At 39.1% G+C, this 19894-nt stretch overlaps 1 protein-coding gene across 1 annotated transcript; it reads left to right on the top strand.

Annotated features, from left to right (window-relative positions):
- Positions 1-357: 357 nt before the first annotated feature.
- cdr2l (cerebellar degeneration-related protein 2-like) lies at positions 358-19887 on the top strand. The gene is made up of 6 exons (XM_057345641.1): positions 358-652; positions 776-886; positions 10809-10921; positions 12900-13048; positions 14961-15125; positions 15438-19887. Exons 2-6 carry the CDS (start codon positions 808-810, stop codon positions 16327-16329), a joined length of 1398 nt encoding a protein of 465 aa, XP_057201624.1. The 5' UTR covers positions 358-652; positions 776-807; the 3' UTR covers positions 16330-19887.
- Positions 19888-19894: the final 7 nt, after the last annotated feature.

Below are 19894 nucleotides of genomic sequence, written 5' to 3'. Positions count from 1 at the left end.
ATTTACCATGGTTTTGCTACGGGAACCCATAGTTTTACCATGATACCTGTGGTTACAGTTCGAAATCAATCTCCCAAAAAGATACAGCTGGGCTCATGAATATTAATTAGGCAAGGAAGGATGTTGTTTTGTCCAATCGTTAGTACTATTTTATATGTATATTTAATTGTCTGCGTTTGGTAATCCTTAGCCTGTTGTATATGATCCTTTTTCTGCGCTATGTACTATGTAAGCAAATGTTAAATAAAAAATAATAATGAGTATTATTAGAACGTGCTGACGTGCTTGGTCGCTGTCCAATAAGACTCGTAGCTCATGAATATTAAGCAGCGGATCTTCACCATAGTAGAATGCGCAAACTCCACCGCTGGACGAAACCAACGGGATGTTGTTGGGAACTCAACAAAGCGTACGAGTAGAGATATCTGCGCTTAGCACGGCAGTGGGAGGGCTTGAATGTGACAGGACTAAACGTGACATCTTTTATCTCGCTGGAATTTTTTCTCCTGACACGCCGGAAACATTTCACGCAAACGGAGCGAGTGTTTGCCGCTGGCAGCGCGCGCTGTCATTGTTGTATCTTCTCTGCATCGAGCAGGTCGCGGATGCTGCACGGACGGACATTTATTCAGCGAAAAAAGACGTAAAATAGGTGAGTAAAGTGTTTGCAACGCCGCTTTTGTGTGCAAACAGGAGTACACTTCACGAAAGCGTGTTAAAGTGAGACGTTTGCCGCATCGGCGCGTTCCGTGATTTATTTTCGTGGCTTTAATAGATCTTCCGGACGGCCCGTTAACCGAGTAACTGATGCTCCGCGCCGGCAGGATGGACGAGTTTGTGACCGAGGAGGAAGAGCCGTGGTACGACCAGAGAGACCTGGAGCAAGGTGAGAAAGATACCGAAAAACCGCATCCGTTTGACCAAAAAAGCATGATAGATGCGATTGACAATCCACAGACAAAGAGAGTGTCCATTTTTTGAGCTAAAGACAGTTCATCAAATGAATCTATATATAAAGTCACAATATATAAAGTCACGTTGTGATGTATGTTTGGAGTCAAATCTCAGGTTGAAGGTTAAAGATGCGAGATGTGGGACTTCTGTGAGCATCTGTGATGTAGGCGGATGACGTCTTCCTCTGGATGTGGACACTGGATCTGTGACAGATGCACAACATTTGGTGTTAATCTGCTGTTCATAAACTGCGTCTGGAAGGCTTAAGCATTATGATATTTTGCATAGTCGTGATAGACCTAAAAATCTTCCAAATTTTGTCTATTAATGGTTGGCAAAGCAGAAGTGGCAGTTATAATGTACAAACAGCACTTGATAATGCAGACACATATTTAAACTGCATTTGAATAGATAGTATTTCAAATAGGTGGTCATTTACATCTAATTTCTTATCTTATGCTAAATTGTCTTGGGTATATGGTCATAAAGCTCCATTTTAACAGCGGTTTTGCATTTAGATTCGATTATTTTCTTCTTGTATGTTGCTCTGATCCAGTTATTTTTATTCTCGTCGTGTCGTGTTGAATAAGAAGGGCTTGAATGGCTCTGATGGTTTAGGATGATGTCATTGCACTCTCTCTGCCCTCTGGATTGATTCGCAATATAAAACGCTGAGCTGTAGTACAGCCTGTCACTGATATTTATGAATCGGGACACTTTGTTTGGCCGAACTTTCAAAGACAGACAAAAAACTGACGACCTAATATCCAAATGGGATATTTAGACGAAAGAGAAAAGTCTGAGAATTTGATTGGAATGAAACTTGAAACATGGATTGTTTGGTTGAGGAGGATTTACAGAGGCGCTTCATCTGGAGAGTTATTCCTCTTTGTGAACCTGAGGCTTGTTTTTCCGGCAAATGACAGTGACGAAAGCTCCCGCGCAGAGATGATGGTATCTTATAGCCGCGATCACACTTGACTTTTCCCTCCATTGACTTCCATTCATACGCATGCGAATGCGACAGACCGGAAACGCAAGACCGTCCAACGATATTTTGCATTTCGTTGCGTAGCAAAGTTCAAGTTTGGTGAACTCTGACCTGCGAATTAGCGTCTCGTGAGCGGAGTGAGACCAATAGAAAATCAAAACGTCCCAGCGTGACCTCTCGGTACAGAAATGTTAAAAAAAGAGGAATCGCGCCTGCCCATTTTCGTACCACCGTCCGAACGATCTTCGCATGCTCAAAGTCAAGTCTGACCGCGGCTTATTGGATCAAAACGAAAAATACCGCGTTCGTCACCGGAACTTACGACACGCCTGCGTCATTTGCCTTCATATTTTCGGTTGAAAAAGTGCACTTCTATTTTGGGAATTTTCAATGTGAACGCACTACTCGCACTATTTATACATATATATTTATAAATAAATTACTTTAAATTACGTTTGCTTGTTCAGTATTATTCATTGAAACAATTAGTGACAAGCAGCAGTTTCAAAAACATTGCAATTCAAATAAATTACATTTTACATAAATTACAAATGACATAAATTACACCCTAACGTTTTATATAATTTACAGCAGTTTAATCTAAATGAATCTAAATAGAACAGGAAAAAATAAAAACTGAATTTTACTATAAAATTAAAATCAAGAAAGGTTTTAAGAAAGCAAAACTCTCAGTGACAACTTTTTAAAGAGGTAAAAACACAAAATAATAATTAAAAATGAAAGGCCAGAAACATTTTTGTCATGCTGGTTGGAAATCTCTTTACATCCTGATAGCAATCAATACGTAAAGTGGTCCAATGATATTTTTATAATTATATATCGTCTGTGAAACGTGCAGGACCAAGATAACGTTCGCCCAATCATTACATTCTGGCTGAATGCAATGATAGGTCATGTGTACATTTTCAGTCAACATATTTTGTACCATACGTCATCAGCGTGCTCACATACGCTGTGCAGACACAGCGGTAGAACGACAGTGACGAAAGCTCCCACGCAGAGTAGACGCTATCCTATTGAATCAAAACGAAAAATGCAGCATTCGTCAACGGAACTTACAACACGCCTGCATCATTTGCTGGATAAACAAGCCTCAGGTTCATGTGCAGCCGGAAGCTAGACATCAACGTTAATAGTGTTGTCAATATGGATATTTCGCTTCGATTCTCTTCAGAAGACCTTTGTTAAGACCACAGAGCCATGTTGAGCAGTTCTTTGATCGATGGATGCACTTTTTGGAGCTTAAAAAAGTCAACACCCATTCACTCCCATTCTACCGTTTGGAAGTAAAATGATATGTGGTATCATAACTCCGACTGCATTATTCTTCAAGAAGAAAGTCATAGTCAGTTAGGATGCCTTATGATGTTATGAAATTTTGATTTTCAGATGAAATAGCCCTCTAAATTATGCACTCAACCATGTAGTGTATGAATTTTAGAAGGGTAGTATCGTCCCAAATGGAATGCTAAACGGTTTTATACTAACTGTAAGAATATTTGTTTCCCAGACGAACACAATTGACGTCAATGGCACGGCACAATGCGTGCGAATAAAATCAATATGTGTATTGTAAATTTAATGTAGTTTTTATCTGTTTTGCCAAGCAAAACTGTAGTCATCATCAGATTGAAGCGTTATCACTCTGCTGGAGAGTTTTGCCCGAGCAGCGTCTGATAGCCCCGCCTCCCTTCCGCTACGTAAGCGAAATTGCGACCGTTGACTGCATGAAGTGTCCAGAGTTCCACACTTTATATCTTCGGTTGAAAAGGTGCATCATCCGGGTACTTTTTTAACTTTTTTGAGGATTTTCAATGTGAATGCACTACTCACACTATTTATACTACAAAATGGTGTAGAATAGTGCATAAGTGCACGATTTGGGATGGAACTAATGATCTCAGTGCTAGCAGGCTAAAGTTAGCACCTTACCAAATCATCCATTCCGCTTTTAAAACACTGTACAGTGTGCAGATGAAGGTCATGTGTAAGCGGCTCAACCAATAGGCTTAAACAGACGTCATATAGTAAAAATATACACAATACAAAGTCATAGTTTTTTATCACCATATATTGTTACACCCCTTTAAAGTCTATCACTTGGCAAAAAAACGTGTATTTTGATAAATGTAATGTAACTATTTGTTTATGAAATTGCTTTTGTTGTTTCTAAAAATACTGCTTTTGCTGTGGTAAAATGAATGTACTGCGCAGCATCTGGCTTCTTGCTGTAGTATTTTAGCTTTGAGTAATGGTGAGGGTATTTGTTTTCTAAAAACTATTTGTTTTATTTCAATTGGTCTAATCGGGTTTCTCGGGCGTCTTCATATCATTGTTTTGGTTCATCAGCAGTTATACAGTGTGTGCCTGTAAGACAACATTGAGAAATGCATCAGGCAGCTACAGGAAGAACTTTAAGAGACAAATTCATTCACAATGAAATTAGCAAACATTATATTCATGCACTTTGTGCTAATGGCCTAATGGAAGTTAGACACAGAAACTCAATATCGATCCGTTTCAGAACGTCTCCATTGACGTGCGGTTCGAGAGAGGAATGCATCTTGAGCGGAAATGTCGTCTGAACACTCGCTCAGGTCTGAAGAGAGTCAAATGTCAACATTGCCTGGTTAGAGGCGTTTTCATGGCATGGGTGACCATTCAGTTTTAAAGGTGATGGATTAGGAAACATGAAACAGTTTGGGGCTCAGTGGTTCGAGCAAGGCGCTAAGAACGCCAAGGTCATGGGTTCGATCCCAGGGATTGCACATACTCCGAAACAAATGTATAGTATAATGCAATGTAAGTCGCTTTGGATAAAAGCGTCTGCCAAATGCATAAATGTAAATGTGAACACCTACAAAATAGTGGACTTCTATATTAAAGGGATAGTTCGCCCAAAAATCAAAATTTATTTTTCTTTTGCGCACATAAAGTACTCTCGTCGCTTGTTGAACCGCTTTGATCTGATGGACCAATTGAACGATGTCATAATACCAGGTCATACTTTACTTATATTTACAGTTATATTAAAGTGTATAAACAGTAGAGCAGAATCCAGTTTACACATTTCTGTTGTTGAACGGTATATTACTGTACCAGCCCTGACTCATGCACACAATGAACAGCTTCTCTCTCTCTCTCTCTCTCTCTCTCTCTCTCTCTCTAAAAATTATGTAATCAGTATACTGACTTACTAAGGACACTATTCAAAAGATTAGAAGTTTAGAGAAGGATATTGTGGAACTCCAAGTATTGAATGGAGTTCATGGAGATCAAGGCCAAATGCAGGCTCTTAAGAACAAAAAATTCACATTAGCTGATCTGTTGGACACTAGAGCTCAAGGAGCATTGGTTAGGTCCAGATTTCAGAGTATTTCTGAAATGGATGCCCCGTCCAAATTCTTCTTTAGTCTGGAAAAGAAAAATGGACAAAGAAAGAGTATTCAATGTTTACGTTCTGCGGATGGGAGAGAGCTGACATTAGACTCTGACATTAGAAAGAGGGCTGTTAGCTTTTACAAGGAGCTGTATGCCAGTGAAAGTGTAGAGGACCAGTCAAAGAAACAGTGCATCTCAGACCTTCCACAAATGACTGAGGAGTCGTGTGAAGACCTGGTGCGTCCTGTAACAGTAGAGGAACTTTTTAAAGCACTACAAAACATGAAAAGTGGCAAAGCACCAGGTTTGGATGGTCTGACTGTGGATTTCTACAAAGCGTACTGGTACTTCCTGGGAGAAGACTTGCTGGCAGTGTTAAACAACAGTCTGGCTGAAGGGCGACTGCCAATAAGTTGCAGGAGAGCAGTTTTAACTCTGATCCCGAAGAAAGGTGATCTCAAGGAGATAAAGAACTGGAGACCAGTCTCTTTGTTATGTACAGACTATAAAGTTCTTTCAAAAACTTTGGCAAACAGACTAAGGGAGGTGATGGGACGGGTCATCCATATAGATCAGTCCTATTGTGTGCCCAACAGATCAATTGTTGATAATATATCGTTAATTCGAGATGTATTTGAAGTTTCTAGACTTTTTGGTAAAAAGGTTGGTATGGTTTCGCTAGACCTAGAGAAAGCTTTTGACCGGGTGGAGCATCAGTTTTTATGGAATACACTTGAGGCATTTGGTTTCCCACTTGAGTTTATTGCTATGATTAAAGTGCTCTACGGTGATATTGAGAGTATACTGAAAGTCAGTGGTGGCTTATGTAGTCCTTTCAAAATTAAGAGAGGTATAAGACAAGGCTGTGCCATGTCAGGCATGCTGTATTCAATAGCTTTAGAACCTATGCTTATTCAAATTAGAGCAGAACTAGATGGTTTTAAATGTCAACATTTTTTCCCACCAATAAAACTGTCAGCGTATGCTGACGATGTGATGGTATTGATTAGTGGGCAAAATGATATTGATAAGTTAGTGGATATTGTAAGTAGATATGGTAAAGCTTCCTCCGCAAAAGTAAATTGGGCCAAAAGTGCAGCATATTTAGTTGGACAATGGAATAAGGAAAAGTTGTCTTTGCCAGGCGGAATGACCTGGTCACAACATGGATTAAAATATCTTGGAATTTTTTTGGGTGATGAAATGACCAATCAGAAAAATTGGGAGAATGTTTGTGAAAATGTTGAGGGAAGATTGGAAAGGTGAAAATGGTTATTACCTAAAATGTCGTTTAGGGGAAGGGCTTTGATTATTAATAATGTGGTAGCCTCCTCGCTGTGGCACAGATTAGCAGTGTTAGAGCCTCCTCTTGGGGTTCTTGAGAAAATACAAAGTAAAATGATCAATTTTTTCTGGGATAAATTACACTGGCTACCTAGGGCTGTGTTATATCTCCCGAAGGACGAAGGTGGACAAAGCATCGTAGATCTTAAGAGCAGGAAGGCAGCCTTTAGGCTACAATTTGTTCAGAATTTTTTATATAAGCCAAATGTATCATGGAATGGTCTAGCTGCTTGCCTTCTTAGTAAGGTTGGTGGGTGGGGATTTGGAAAAAATCTCTTTTGGTCAGACTGTTCTAATTTTGATTTGAAGTGCATCTCTCCTTTTTATGAAAGTATGAGAAGAGCTTGGTGACTGGTGCAGACCAAGAGATCTTTACCCTACAAGTCTCTACACTGGTTTTTAGAATAACCTCTGATTAATGGAGCAAGTTTGGATTTCTGTGGAAAGACAACAATTTGGTTAAAACGGGTTCTAGTAGATGCCAACATTGTAAAAATGAAAAATCTAATCGAAGTGGCTGGTAATGCTCTGGACAATACTGTTGCGGTTGCACAGAAATTGGACATAAGATCAACAAGGACAGTTCATATTCTGTTGGAAAGATTTCAAAATAGACTGAGTGAAGAGGACTGGACTTTTTTATCATTACGAACCGTCCCAAAGGAAATGGATTGTTTTCCAAGTATGGTGATACCAAAGACTATTTTCGACACGGAGAGTTCATCATCTACTTCAAAGGATTTAAGAGACATGGTATTTGATTCAATGGGGGGCAAGAGTTTGTATCAAGTATGTGTTAAAATGATAAATAAGGAGAAATTACAACGTGTGGATACGCATTGGAGAGACCATTTGAATGTTGAAGATGATATTAAGCCTTGTTGGGGTTCATTTTACAAGCCACCATTGACTAAAAAAGTTGGAGATCTGCAGTGGAGGGTGTTACATGGCATTATTGCAGTTAATGCTTTTGTTTCAATTTTGAATCCAACTGTGCAGGATAAATGCTTTTTTTGTGATGAAAAGGAAAACATTTTTCATTGTTTTATGCAGTGTGAGAGACTGAGCTCTTTGTTTGTTTTATTGCAGACCCTATTTTCTTCTGTTGATGAGGTGTTTACAATGACGGTATTTATTTTTTGGGTTTAAATATTGCAAAAACAAAAAGAGGAAAGGACGGCTGTTAAATTTCATTTTGGGACAAGCAAAAATGGCTATATATTTTAGTAGAAGGTACAAAATGACTCATGACATAAACTGGGAAGTTGAATCAGTTTTTAAAGGGCTTTTAAAAACAAGAATAAGGCATGATTTTATTTTTTATTTTTCTATGAAGGAGATGGAAAAGTTCAAAGACATTTGGAGTGCAGAAAATTTGTTGTGTTGGGTAGAAAATAATGTCTTGGTCTTTACTGAGAATATTGGATAATCTCAGTGTTGTACTGATGTTTTTTTTGGTGTGTGTGTGTGTTGCTAGAATTATGTAATTAAATAAAGGTGTTATTAAAAATCAAATCTCTCTCTCTCTGTCTCTCTCTCTCTCTCTCTCTCTCTCTCTCTCTCTCTCTCTCTCTCTCTCTCTCTCTCTCTCTCTCTCTCTCTCTCTCTCTCTCTCTTTTTTTCTCTCTCTCTTTCTCTCTCTCTTTCTCTCTCTCTCTAACTATCTCTCGCTCTCTCTCTCTTTCTCTCTGTCTCTCTCTCTCTCTGTGTTTGAGAGGAGCAGAAAATCGTATATATTAGTTGTCAGTATATTCATCAATTAATATAGATTTGAAAATATAGAATAATATATTACAATATTACAGTGTATTAAATTAAACCTAAAGAATTGCAGCTTTTCATGTAATGAAAAATATAAGATTTTGGTTTAAATATATATAGATTTTCCAGTGCATACTGTATTTTTGTTTTGTAGTAAAGAGCTAATAGACACAACAGACGCACTAAATAGATCAGGAGAAAATGGATGATCCAGTTCTTCTTGTTGGTTCTCGGGGCAGTACACAACCACCTAACAACCAGCAATAACACCCTAGAAACCATAGAGCAGTTAATCCTCAGTCAAATTCATCTAAAATTTAGTTTATTTCGTGTTTTCTCATTTTTGGCCCATGAATCACAATCAAAATAACAACCACAATTGGTGGTTGGAGGCAGAGAGAGAGTTTGCAACCATTGTGACTCCAAAAGCAAAATGGAAAAAAAATCTGGTTTCGAATGATTTTGTAAACCTGTTCAGTCGGCCCGAGCAGCAAATGGGTTTGTACTTGTTCTTGGTTTGTTACATCATGTTTGAGAATGTTTAATTGGCATATCTGTCCTCAAGAGAACACTGCTGACCTTGTTTTATATCCCTTACTGTACAGAATATCTAGTTCTGCTTACAAGGCTCTAAAATGTACACATTTATTGTATTGTAAAGCAATATTATTATTACCATAATGTGTTTTGAGGATCTAGAGATGCACAATAATTTGATCATTTCAGTATCTGCCAATATTTGTTTTTAAACAGAATATCCAAGTAAATGTAAATTATCATTGGTCATTGGCAGTAACAATAATTATGAAATACTTAGCATTTAATAATATTTATTAATTTATTAATAACATGTGTGTCCTCTCATCTCTGTTGTGTGTTTCTCTCCTGTAAACTCACCCATGAATCAGTTCACACACAAACACAAACATGTGGCACCAAAATGCTCTTGTATGATTTATCCATGTGCTGCTGTGTGTTTGGTTATCGCCCACACACACACACACACACACACACACACACACACACACACACACACACACATATATAATAAATATACAGTGAAATACACACACACCACACACACACACCACAACACACACACACACACACACCACCACACACACACACACACACACACACACACACACACACACACACACACACACACACCATCTGTCTCATGATGAATCTCTGCTCTCACATCAGTCTAATGGAGGTCAACCACTATGAGCCCGATACATCATCATCATCATCATCACCTCATGTGATGTCACTTCCTGTTAGTGTCTTCAGGGAATGTAAAGCAGGATCAGGTGTTTGTGAGCTGAGGGAAAACTCTTGCAGGAGAAACAACCTGCGATGTCAGACATTCTCTCGTCATAACCTATTCACTGTCATGAGAGGACAGCAGACGGATCAAATCGATTCACAAAAAGAAATGGAGCTTAGCAGCACTAATAATGTTACTGCCCTGACTTACAGTCATTTACTGTAAGATGCTATTAAAGCATGTGTTTTAATACTCGTGCACTCAACGGCTCACAGGATGAGAAGAGATCAAGAATCTGGACTAATGATCATGTGTTTAGGAAACGTAATGGCCAAACAAGATTCATGTTTCTTCCTTTTTTACAGACAGTAAACTCATTACAAATCTATTGGACAGCCATTTTAAGTCTCTGTCTGCTCATCCTGTCAGATTAGTTCCGATCTTTAAATATGATCTCACTCAAGTCTGAGCGAAGGTCTCTCTCTTCTTCTGTTGTCTGCCTTCGGCTGTGTCTTGTGTTAATAGGAATGCATGGATGAGTCCTGTAAACAGAATTTAACAGCAGGATTTTCTATGGCTTCGTTTCTCTCGCTCTTGGGTTTTCACGCTCAAAGCCTACAATTCCAGACACACTTTATGAAAGCATTAGGGTGTTATTAGTCTTTATTACATGGCTGGTTGGAATGCTAGACAAAAACCGCTAATAAAAAACGGGGAAAACATGTAGCTAATTTTACAGGGAAAAAATGTTCTATTATAATTAATTTCTGGCACATCAGCTGCCAGAAAATGTTTGTTTTTTACAGTATAGAATGGATAGAGAGACTTTTTTTCCGTGCCCTGTCAACTGTGACGCATAATGAGCATTTGCGTCTGACTCTGGAATGTTGTCTTAAAATGTTGCCTAGATAGACAGCTTACTAAGTGTGAAAGAGCTTATGTCACCAAACACTTTTAGGTCGCCACAATGGATGTTATTAATGGAGAAAATGTATTTCCTTGTTTACAAACCATCTGCCTCGGACACTCTTCCTGGTCTTCTATTGTTTGTGCCGTTTGGCGTGACTCTAGTCTTTTTTCTCTTAGATCTGCATTTGGCAGCTGAACTGGGTAAAACCCTCCTGGAGAGAAATAAAGAGCTGGAGGACTCACTGCAGCAGATGTACATCAACAATGAAGAGCAGGTGCAGGAGATCGAGGTAAAGCTCCGGAGCTCCTCACGACTGGAAACATGTCTTGAGCTCAGTCAATAGATTCTCTCATGATTATGGAAGTTAAGAACTGGCTTTGAATTGAATTTACAACACAAGAGGTTCAATTGGGAATGAAAGACAAATTGACCAATTTAATAATCGTTTAGTAAAAATAATGAAGTTTTTCATATCATAGAATAAATAAATTGTGTGTATGTATATATATTAGGGGTGTAAGACTTTGGAGTGAACAAGGCATTTGTGTGCATTATGTAGACGTTTGGAATGCACTTGGCAAAGAAAGGAAGCGACATAATTTCCTCATTATCTTCAGCTGGCATGTTCCTGTGACAATGCAGCATTGTGTCCGTCAGCAGATGTCGCTATTTTAATGGCATAACTTGAGCATAAAACCTGTTTGCAAATAAACAATACATTTTATATTTTGAATTTTTTGGAAAAAAAAGGAACATGCCAGCTGAAGATAATGAGGAAATTACGTCGCTTACTTTGCCAAGTGCATTCCAAACGTCTACATAATGGCACGCAAATGCTGCTGTTGCAAATGTTTTATTTGTAAAGACATTGATGTTTTCCGACAAATGAAAATGTAATGTCAATTTAAATCTAATAAGACAACACTGCATCCTTCAGCTTCTTTAAATGAAATTGAATTGAATTTAAAGGTCTTCAGGTCAGGCCTGTCATGATGTCTGACCTTCATGTCTAAGCAAAGCCTAATTTGTCTTGATTTTCTGTCCCCGGTGGTCTCGCTGGGGGCAGTCAGTGAGGTATATAGATGTGAGGCTGTTAGCTGTGCGTGTGACGTGGGAGTCTGAAGTTGCCTGTGCCAGATCTGATGAAACATAGACTGGATTACAATTACATATCCCTACACAATGAGCCAGTGTTAGGATATGTTCACATGCTCTCATTCGCTGTATTGCACAACGTTTCCATACTTTCGACTGCAAATGTGATGACAATTTCTGGTGTTGCCTGCAGTGGTTTTAATATTAAGCACAGAAAGAAATGAACGTAAGAGGTTTATGGGTTTAGGATTACTGGATGAAAATTGAGATTTTTCACGCAAGGCACATTTCACAAGTTTCGCAAGGTTTTCCACGTGAAACATCAAACACAGGGTCCTTTTTATTTCACAAAAGAAGAAAAACACAAGCGACTTGATCTGAGCTGTTTTTCTAAAAACTGTTACATATTATTGATATGTCAATTATACAATAGTTACGTTATAGTATGTTTCTATTGGAGATGGACAGTACATTTTTTTCATCAAAATAGTTTTTGACTTTTTATAATATTTCATACATGCATGATAATTATATCAAGTTTGTATGATATTTATTTGTATTTATTTGTATTATATATATACTGTATATGTGTGTGTAAAGAGTTTATTTCGAAAAAAAATCCAAAATCTTTTTTTATTATGCATTCCAATTAATATCAATCAAACTGCAGTTGGTTTGTTTCGATTTAAGCCATAATAACATAACATAATAACAAATAAAACACGATAAAAACATGATAACATTTGACTTTTTTAAAGTTATCTCATTTTGGAAACAATATACATTATATATATATACAGTATATACACATGTGAAGAGTTTGTTTATATATATATATATATATATATATATTTATATATAGCTCATATTTATATTTTTAATGCATATATTACTATTTATATGTTTGCTTATGTTTTGTTTGCTCAGTTGATTCAAATTGTTTAATGCAAAAATGTAGTTAACAAATCAAGGCATGTTTTAACACTAAATGAACACAAGAAAGAATATCATTTGTGCAAATGTATTTTCCACACAAAAAACGTTTTAGTATAAAGGGCAAGACTTGAGAAGAGTAAAGAACATTCTTACGTGATGAGAAACGAATGATTATATTGATCAGTAAAACTCACACAGTTTAACAGCAGGTTAACATATGCGTCTATCTATGTCAGTATTTGACCAAGCAGATGGAGATGTTGCGTGAGATGAACGAGCAGCATGCTAAAGTGTACGAGCAGTTGGACGTGACGGCTCGAGAGCTGGAGATAACCAATGAGAAACTGGTGCTGGAGAGCAAAGGATCTCAGCAGAAGATTGACAGGTGAGCTACATTATTAGAGCGTCATGACAAATACCACATCAAGAATGTCATCTTGTTGGGTCTAGCTCATGTATATTCATTTAGTTATGACATTGTACTGTGACCTCCCAGGAGCCTTTAGACAATAAATAATCCTGAGCTGAACCTATAGAAAGGCCTTCTAGTTTGTCCACTGGGGCTGAAGCGGTATGTAACCGATGCTCGGCCTGGTGTGTCCACTGATGGAGACCAGAAAGATTTCGAGGCCAGTTAGAACCAGCATGTACAGTAGGCATTGGCCCAAGGGTTTTTTATGTAAAATAGGCCTCCAGCTCTGGTGTCTTCATGTTTTAAGGTGGTATTACTGTACATACGTCTGCATTTCATGAGATAAATGGGCAACCCCTTCTTAATATTTAAATATCTAGTTTTATTGTTGTTTGTACATTACATGTCATCGTTTAATTTCATTTATTAAAAAGCAATTCAATGCAAAGGTCAAAGGTTCAGCATACTGATAGGTCAGATGTCAATGTTTGTTGAGGTCTCCTGTAAGTTTTAAAGCCTTTTTTTATTTTTTAAGCAAGTGCCGCTTACAGAATTGTCACATCCATAACGGTCCATATTCCTCTATAATGTGCACAGGAAAACTAAAATAGAACTATTTTATGTTCTATGAAGAGGCATCCCTCCATTTATTAGGTATTATGGCTTAACATAAACGTTTTTTTAATTCATAGAAATCCTATAAAGTATGTTGTCTCTCAAAAATGTGTATCTGTTTTTGTCACATCCATGTATATTTCCTGCTTTTAAAATGGAAAGTTCAGGTTTTGACTCAAGTTGTCATCCAAAATGCTGGCATTCCATAAACTTTGAAATGTTGACAAAATGCATATTCCTACAATAGATTATAGGCGGTGGCCATGAAAGTTTACAAATGTTTGTGCACCATTGCTTTAAACATTGGGGGAAAAAATTGGGTAACACTTTACAATAAGGTGATATTGTTAACAATGAGTTAATGCATTAGCTAACATGAACTAACAATGAACAATACTTCTACAGCATTTATTCATATTAATTCATGTTCATTTCAGCATTTACTAATACATTATTAAAATCAAACGTTGTCACTGTTAACATGAGTAAATGCACCATGAACTAACATGAATAACTGTATTGACATGAACTGTCATTAACAAGGATTAATAAATGCTGAAAAACTCAATTGTTCCTTGTTAGCTAATGCATTTACTAATGTTAACACATAGCACCTTCCAAAAATTCATATGCACTTATTTTCTGTGGTATGACAATGTTGGTATTGTGATAACCATACTCTACTGTTTTAAATAGCATTTCTTATTTAATTATTGGCATTATTTGATTTCTACATGTTATTTTAATGCAATGCAACAGCAGGTGTTCTGGAACAAAAACCCATATTCACTTTCACCAGTGACGATCCTTTTTATCTTTCAATACAGACCTATCATAAGCACTGATGTTGTTTGAAGATAAGTTCATACTGCTATAAAAGCAACATCCGAATCATGGGTTCAATTCCAGAGATGACACAGACTGATAACATGTATACATATAGTGATATGAATGCTTCTGTAGAAACCACAAGTCACTATGGTTTTCATTTCATTTGAGAAGAATTGTGTTTAATTGTAGAATTCTACACTCCTTGCGCTTTTGCAGAGTGTTCAACCAATCAGTAAAGACAGCGTTACCATGGAAACATGAATCATCATGGCAGAAATGCTCAATGTTGTTATGGAAATTACATCATTTATTTCCTCACTCTATTCTGATGGAGTTGGATCGAGTAATCACAATTTTGTTTGTTTTTTAAACCTGTAAAGACTTTCTGCTGATGTGGTGTATGATGACAGTCGGATCACGTGTACATGTGTTTTTACAGATTGACGGCCACTATGGAGATGCTGCAGGGGCAGGTGGACACGCTCACGGCTCGCGTGGAGGAATTACGCACGCTGGAGGAGCTCCGAGTTCGCAGAGAAAAGAAAGAGAGGAGAAAAACTGTTCACTCTTTCCCCTGCCTGAAAGAACTCTGCACTGCTCCCAGGTCTGTTCACATTTATTACTTCCGTCTCACCGGGAAATAAAACCACAGAGGAGAATATATTGCATGATGGACTGACGTATGTGGTCATTTCCAACAATAAAGAGAATGGATTTCAGCAACTAGTCAAAGTGTTTTTAATATAATCTAAATGATTTATCCATTCGTGTTTTGGAAAGATTTGTTGTTGGGCTTTAAAATATTAAACTTTAGCTAAATTGAAATACATGTATGTATATAAAATGAAACGTTTTTTTCTACATTTCTAGCTTCTAACATTGTGTGTTAATGCATTGCATTATGTCTCCTTTGCAGGTATGAGGACAGTTTCACGGTGTCTGACCCGGGCAGCGGTGACCTAGAGGAAGAATGTCAAACAGAGGACGAAGAAAACGAACACCTGCGAGTTATGGTGTCATCTCTACGCGCAGCCGTGGCAGCAGAGCGAGGTCGGCGTGAAGCCGCCGAGCGGGAATGTTCTGCGGTCATACAGGAGTTTGAGCGTTTGGAACAGCGCCTCCAAGGGGAGGAAAACTGCCAGCGGCGCGTGCACGAGCTGGAGGCGGAGCTCCAGGAGATGCAGCAGCTACGCAAATCCCGCGTTTGCCTGCTGAGCGGAGACGAGGGGCTGGAGCAAACCCTACTCAACAGCGCCCCCGAGACAGACACGCCAGAGGATGCCGCTATGGGCGGAACGCAGAACAGCGACGCAGCGGATCCGGCGCCCGTCCGGAAGAGCTGCAGCGATACGGCTCTGGATGCCATTTCTGCAGTGGACGCCTCGGGCAGGCGTAAAGGTAGCTACGCGCTACACGCCAACGGCGTGCGGAAGAGGGGCATGTCCATCCTGCGGGAGGTGGATGAGCAGTACCACGCCCTCCTGGAGAAGTACGAGGAGCTGCTGGGGAAATGCAGGCGTCACGAGGAGAGTCTGTGCCACGCTGAAGTGCAGACCTCTCGACCCGTCTCCAGGGACCCATCTATGAAGGAATGCCGGGCGGCAGAGCCCCAGCAACCGCCCACTCCGCCCCAGACGCCCTCAACCCCGGAGGCCCTGGAGGGCATCAGCCGACAGGTGGAGGCTGTGGACAAGCGGATCAGCCAGAACACTCCCGAGTACAAAGCGCTCTTCAAGGAGATCTTTTCCCGCTTGCAGAGGACCAAGGGTGACATTAAGCCCAGCAAAGGGAGAAAAAGTGAAAAATAGCCCTTTTTCTGCTCCTAATGGCTGTGCCACTGATTATTTTCTTCTCATTTATGTCTTCAGTTTTCAAAGCCTCGCGGAGATGACGATACTATGTAAAATAGCTGATCAGGTGTTTTCCTGAATGATGCGGCGCCGAGACACAGGCACTTTCTGTTAACAGGAAATGTGTCTCGTGTTGGTTTGTGAGGTTTGGCCTTTTAGGATAAATCATATACTCACTCTTGGTTACTGTAACCATGTTCATCCACAGGTATATCAGGCAAGTGATGCTCATTTTTGCTTTTTCACAATCTTATCACATGTATGACACTATCATGAATAACCATAGCATTGTGTAACCACTTTAATTCAATATTAAATCACACTTTGCTTTATAAGAGCGTTTGATATATTTATTACCTCGATGATAATGAACGAATGAATACAGGGTCAGGTTGGACATGTTCTGCTTTAGGGTCGTGTCTAGATGGTAAACCACTTTCTGTGAAGAGACGTGACCACAACACCAGGGAACTGTACCCCAAAGCAATGCAATCAGGCTTTGTTGGTACCGTGAAGCAGCTCGTCACCTTTCTTTGTCAATTTGAGCTTTAATCCTGAAGCTGAGAGTAATCCACGTGCACGTGAACGAGTCCTGTCATAGATCAGAGAAGATTGTATTGAATTTTGAAGTTTGACTTTTTCACATTATATTTAGTTAAAGTGTTCTGTATACGGTTCCCCATTTGCTTTACCTTCCTCAAAGCACCGACACGCAATGATCTAAGCATTACAGCATAAAATGAAACGTATTGAGGATTTTAAAGGTGTCATATGACACGGCTAAAATGAATATTATGGTTTGTTTTAGATGTAATGTAATGTGTATACACGATTTAAGGTTAAAAAACGCTGTATTTTCCACATACCGTGCAAGTTTGTATCTCCTCTTTGCCCCGCCTCTCTGAAACGTGCAGATTTTTACAAAGTTCATCGCTCTGAAAAGCGAGGTGTGCTATGATTGGCCAGTTAACCAGTGCGCAGTGATTGGTCGAATACTGCAAGCGTGTGAGGGAAATGTAACGCCTCTTACCATATTTGGAACATCAGGTTCCAAAGCAATTGTACTGACAGGTACACCCACCTTACTTGCGTATACATTTGGGCGGTCTTAGTCAGATCATACCAGGAACTGATGTAGATTTGTGGGGGTGTGGTTACACGAGGCGTTTCAGGCAGGTCTGGGTGAGCATTCGCTTTTAGGTAGAATGCATCTTTTGTTCCAACACTTTAATTTTTGCAATTTTACGTGTCTAATACATGCATGGGCAACTTATAACACACCAAAGACACAGAAAAACACATTCGATACATATGACCCCTTTAATATGTACTGTATGATAATATTATTTAGTTGCTCTCCAGGTAAAACTTGCTTTTACAAAAAAAAGGCTTAAATTGGCAGTCTAAAAGTTAATGTGATGTCACGTGTTGATGTATCTAGGCCTTTATCTTAGCTGTTTAATAGAAGGCTTCTTTAGTGGACAAAGATAAATGTCCAGCTAACACAGATTATGTGGTGAAAATGACGCAACACAAATAAATACGTGCTGTAAGTAGTAATTTAAATGCATGGAAAATACATTTCATGCAAATATAAGGGACAGAATAAGAAAGGTTTTAACTTTAGTAACAACAGTATTTATTTTATATTTCTAAAAATATATTATGTTTTTTGTCTTATTTTTTTATAACACATTAGAAAGAACTAGCCATTGCAACACACACTGTGAATTAGTTGCGTTATTTATAAACTTGCTGGCAGCTGATTGGTTCAGTTTCAGTGTGAGATCCCTAATCTACATCAAAACCTGCTCCGGAGCAGCGTCAATTACCATGACGATGAACACCTATTAAAGCTGAGCTACTTTCATGGTACCTAAAACCCAGGGTTGGTTCAAACTAATCCTAAACTTACCTGGCTAGCCACCTAAACTGGCTTCATGGTACAGGCCCCGGGTCTCAACTATAGCTGGCACACCCACTCACAATCTGATGCGTGATTGGACAACACACGCAGGAAGTGTACACAAATATTTCAGTGTGTGTGACGCGTCAGAAACCTTTATTTTAACGCATTAAAATAAAGTTTCACAAACAATGTGGTTTGCCATTGCAAACTAAAAGAACAATGGGACGGCATCATGTCGATAAATGGAAGACAAAAGAAGCATGACGTCTGTTCTGAACACTTTTAATGTTGACAGGTGAACAGTAATCTCCAGCTATCAGAGATAAGTACACAGAAAAAGCAAACAAAAGAAGACAGAAGCGTTTTAGACCAGCGCATCAGGCTCTTACCCTAACGGGCAATGTTGCTAAAGAAAAGTGTGTATGAAACAGTACAGTGATGCATTGAGCGCTACACCGAGACTGGAACTGAAAGGTGCACCCTTAAGCCGTCGCCCTACACAAGCACCTATTTAGAGTTCTATTGTCCTTTAGCTTTTACACACCTCAAGCAGCTCGTGGTTGTCAATACTGGAGGCACAGTCAGTGTAGTTCGACATTTGTTTCAGTTAAGTCCTTCAATACTTGAGGTCCGTGAGCGAAAAGCCCTTTTCCGCTTTAAAAAACTTCCTAGAGCGAGTCGGCAGCTCACATTCACCACGAGCAAACCACCAGTCGTCTTTGGAAAGCGGCAGGTTTGTGCGCAAGCGTGGATCTGTCGGAGGTACGATAATGTGGGCGGGGCAACAAGGTTCAACTTCTACTGGCCATCTTGAATCGAAGGCTGCAGACAAGACCGCCAGTACCCTTGAGGGAGCAGGAATTTGGGTTTCAACCTAGTTGCGTTAAAAAATGTCTTGCTACGGAATTAAATTTTAAGGCCACATGAAACGGTTCAATGGAAAAACCCTGCGACATTAAAGCAGGGCAAGGCGGATTTTTAGGACGGCTCCCCTAGTGGTCAGGACATCACGTCCCGCTAACCCTACATAACTAACGCAATGTGTGGACATGCACGCATACATACCGAGAGACAAGTAAAGACCTGCTCTACCACATCGCTTACATTTCTACAGTTATACAACACGACCATCTATCTGTACAACAGCTCATCTCAAAGGCATCGGACACGTTCCCTCCGGGCGAAGGCATACTTGAGGGAATGCCGGCGGTGGCTAAATATCACCAAGCGGCACCTGCTCCCATTACACTTATAAAGGCAGAACATGGTTTTAATAAGAAAACAAAGGAATGTCAGAAACTGGGATGGGATGATGAGACACAGGAAGAGGACAGGAACAGTGAAGATTACTAATAACCATGTCACAAGCATCCATGAGATATTTTTCAAGATTTTTTTTCTTCCGTTTTTACTTTTATATACAAACAAACCAAAACACAAAATATGGATTGTGCACGTTTTTGTTTGTTTTCACATATATATATTTCATGAAAAGCCTCAATACTCATTGGAAGGGAAAGGAACTGGAATATAGAGGGAGAGATGAAAACTGCAGGAAAGTGGACGGAGTGAGAAAGATCCTTTTCCATTAAATCAGTTAAGCAGTTAATCCGA

Source organism: Triplophysa rosa, linkage group LG11 (genome assembly GCF_024868665.1).
Source record: "Triplophysa rosa linkage group LG11, Trosa_1v2, whole genome shotgun sequence".
Taxonomy (NCBI): domain Eukaryota; kingdom Metazoa; phylum Chordata; class Actinopteri; order Cypriniformes; family Nemacheilidae; genus Triplophysa; species Triplophysa rosa.
This window is presented reverse-complemented; position numbering and strand designations above follow the sequence as displayed.

What these genes read in the sequence shown, in the direction of transcription:
- cdr2l (XM_057345641.1), top strand. Translation starts at nt 808, where the DNA reads ATGCTCCGCGCCGGCAGGATGGACGAGTTTGTGACCGAGGAGGAAGAG. An exon ending in CCAGAGAGACCTGGAGCAAG is followed by an intron (nt 887 to 10,808) that starts GTGAGAAAGATA and finishes TTTTTCTCTTAG; the next exon opens with ATCTGCATTTGGCAGCTGAA. An exon ending in GAACTCTGCACTGCTCCCAG is followed by an intron (nt 15,126 to 15,437) that starts GTCTGTTCACAT and finishes TCTCCTTTGCAG; the next exon opens with GTATGAGGACAGTTTCACGG.